General features: G+C 43.5%; 1 protein-coding gene across 1 annotated transcript in view; it reads left to right on the top strand.

The window, feature by feature from the left end:
• Window positions 1-1,801: 1,801 nt before the first annotated feature.
• brinp2 (bone morphogenetic protein/retinoic acid inducible neural-specific 2) overlaps window positions 1,802-2,834 on the top strand; it is a gene marked incomplete at its 3' end in the record, with an annotated part of 430,343 nt that continues 429,310 nt past the window's right edge. The window contains 2 exon segments of the mRNA XM_084327936.1: window positions 1,802-1,912; window positions 2,655-2,834. The exon segment at window positions 2,655-2,834 is cut by the window's right edge and continues 40 nt beyond it. Of these exon segments, the coding sequence (XP_084184062.1) occupies window positions 1,804-1,912; window positions 2,655-2,834 (289 nt within the window). The 5' untranslated portion in view covers window positions 1,802-1,803.

Here is a 2,834-nt window from a genome sequence, read left to right as displayed (position 1 = left end):
AATATATATATATATTTTTTTTTATAAAACCAAAAACGATAGACGATCAGTGATCGGTATCGGTGGCAAAAAACGTGATCGGGCATCCCTAATAGACACTTGTCTTTTTCAGGGAGGGTGAACAGGTGATCTTTAGTGGGAGATAGCAGGTCAACAGTAGATCTACTCTCTCCACTGGCTCCCGATTAAGGAACACATACAGTTCAAATTACTACTCCTCACCGTTAAAGCCCCCCATAGCCTGCCCCCCCCCCGCACTTCCTTCATCGTCCCGTCATTCAAATTAAAATGTTTTGGTGATTGGGCTTTCTCACATGCTGCACCCCGACCTCTGGAACACCCTCCCTCAGACCATCAGAGACTCTCCCTCACTCCCAAGCCCCTCCCCCCTCGGTTTCCCTTACTTACTTCCCAACTGTCTCCCCCACTGGCTCCTGTATTTGTTGTCTGTTACTCGTTGTTTTATGTTCTTGTGTACTCATATTGTTCGGTTTCCCTGCAGTTCTATGTTTCTTTGTTTCTTTGCATCTTGCCTATTGTCAGTGACTTTGGGTCATTGAAAAGTGCTATACAAAATAAATGAATTATTATTATTATTATTAGATGCCAGATATAAGTGGCATACATCATATGAAAGCTGGGAACCTGATTAATTAAAAGATTAATTTGAGATGCAGCTCAGCACTGTGTCAAGTCTTTCTAGTCATGAATATTTTGGTTAGGTACCATTTAGAAAATGTTGAGTGCATAAGGGCTCAAAACATCATGTTTAAGTGTTGCATGGCCATTATCATGCTCAATTATGTCTCATAACTTGTTGCAGCAATGTTTGCGTTGATACCATTTGTTATACATACTTTGTGCAAAACTTTACAATTCTTGACCAATGGAGAGTTGATAAACATGGTCACATGCCATATCCCATTAAGACACCAAGACCTTGAGGGGCATTTGAATAATTGTTCAGCAATTGGATGGCGAGCAGTTCTGTTGTGGAAATTGCTCAGAAAATCCCTCTATTGTATTTACCTGGGAAAGCCATGCACCCTCTGAATGCCCAGGTTTCTAGTCTGGTTATAACGTTTCATGAAGCTGTGATTATCCTAGAGGTCACAATAGGTAATTTTATACAGTGAGGCCACGTTTAAAAGAAAATGTCTCACTACAATGCAATGGCAACTATGGGAACTGATGTGATGTCAACTGGTCTCATTGGATCCACAACTGGTCTCAGATTCCCAGTCATACCCAACGTATGCAACTCCAATAGTTTAGGGACCTCAGTATGCAGAAATGTTCCAATGGGTGAAAATAACACGGTGCCTAGGTTGTCTGGGTTCATGTGATACCAGTTTCTTCACTCTAGCTTTAGAGCGGAGCCCGCTACAGCCTCCAGTAAGGTTGGCTGGGTGCCCATGTGGGTTAAAAAAAAAAAGGTCCCATATGAGCTATTAAAACTAAAAGGATCTGGACTATATCCTTCTATCTCCTCTCTCTTTTTCTCTCTCATTCATATTCTCTCCTCGTCCTCTTATTTAAAAAAATTTCACTCTCTCTTTACCTCTCCTATCTCTGCGTTGGCACTATCTCTCTCTCTTTCCCTCTCGCCTTTCTCTGCTCTTTTGTTTATGCTTGAGTTATGGACTGTCCCTTTCAGAGAATTACTCATTGAACTCTTTCTCTCTCTGTGTATTTCTCTCTTCCTTTCTCCCTATGATCCAGGCCAACGGGAGGTATTGTCAGAAGAAATGCCGGTCCCAGGTGCCTTATTACATCACAGGGACCATGGCGACTCCTTGGCCAATGAGAATAGAGAGGCACACTAGATGGTTGACGCCATCCTTGATGCTCCTATGGTTGCCATGTACGCTGTTGCTTGGGAGCCCCCTGGGCTGGGCACTGCTGGGCCAAGGTAAGTAAAGCGAAGTTTCACTATAAAACAATGTTTACTAGCAGTCCTAATTGTGTTGGTGGCTGGCTGGGGTCGAATAGATATCTTATCACCAATAGATGTCGCCAAAATAAACAAAAATTAGGATTGCCACTTGAACCTCTTGTCACAGTAGTCCCCATTATCTAGGTGCACACAGAAGTGGTCAAGACACCAATGTTCTTTAATTTCTCAACACCAGGAAACAAAAAACTGTAATTCATTTGGATCTGCTTCACTGACAATATGACAATTAATCCCTGTTTGTCTCCTGACCCTGTCTGGCACTTCCCGGTTTGTTTCTCAGAATTAGAATCAGAGTCAGAATTTGACTTGGATTTGACAGTAATGAGCATGACAGTATGTCAATACGGAGCTCACATTTGAACCATTTCGTCATGCACCCACACCCCTCATATCCTATTCTCCCTATCCAGTGGCGGCTGGTGAACATTATTCTAGGTGGGGCGGTGACATATTCAATCAGTTTCAGTAACTACAGTATATAACCAGACCTGCAAACTGAAAAGGTGAAAAAGGTGACATGTTTGTAAACCAATGCATTGTCCCCCAGACGGAAATTGTTGTGATTTTAACATGTAAACGAAGCACTCAGAGAATAGAATAAATGGAAATGACAACCCGTATCCGGGTCTGACAGCACTACAATTACATTTTCATATCATACTGAGTGATGAGTGTGACCTTCTTCTTCCTCTCCCAGTGCTGGACCCCGCACAAGCTGAACTGAAGTCCCCCTCTGCATTCTCCTCCTCTTCCTCCTCCTCCTCCTCCTCCACGGTGGGACGCTTCAGCGTGCGGCGGATTGCAGGGCAACTAGACTGGCTGCTGTCGGAGAAAGGGCCCTTCCACCGCTGTCCCGAGTACACAGAGTTCAGAGAGA

The sequence above is a fragment of the Notolepis coatsorum genome (assembly GCF_963971535.1).
Source record: "Notolepis coatsorum genome assembly, chromosome: 13".
In the NCBI taxonomy this organism is placed as follows: Eukaryota; Metazoa; Chordata; class Actinopteri; order Aulopiformes; family Paralepididae; genus Notolepis; species Notolepis coatsorum.
This window is presented reverse-complemented; position numbering and strand designations above follow the sequence as displayed.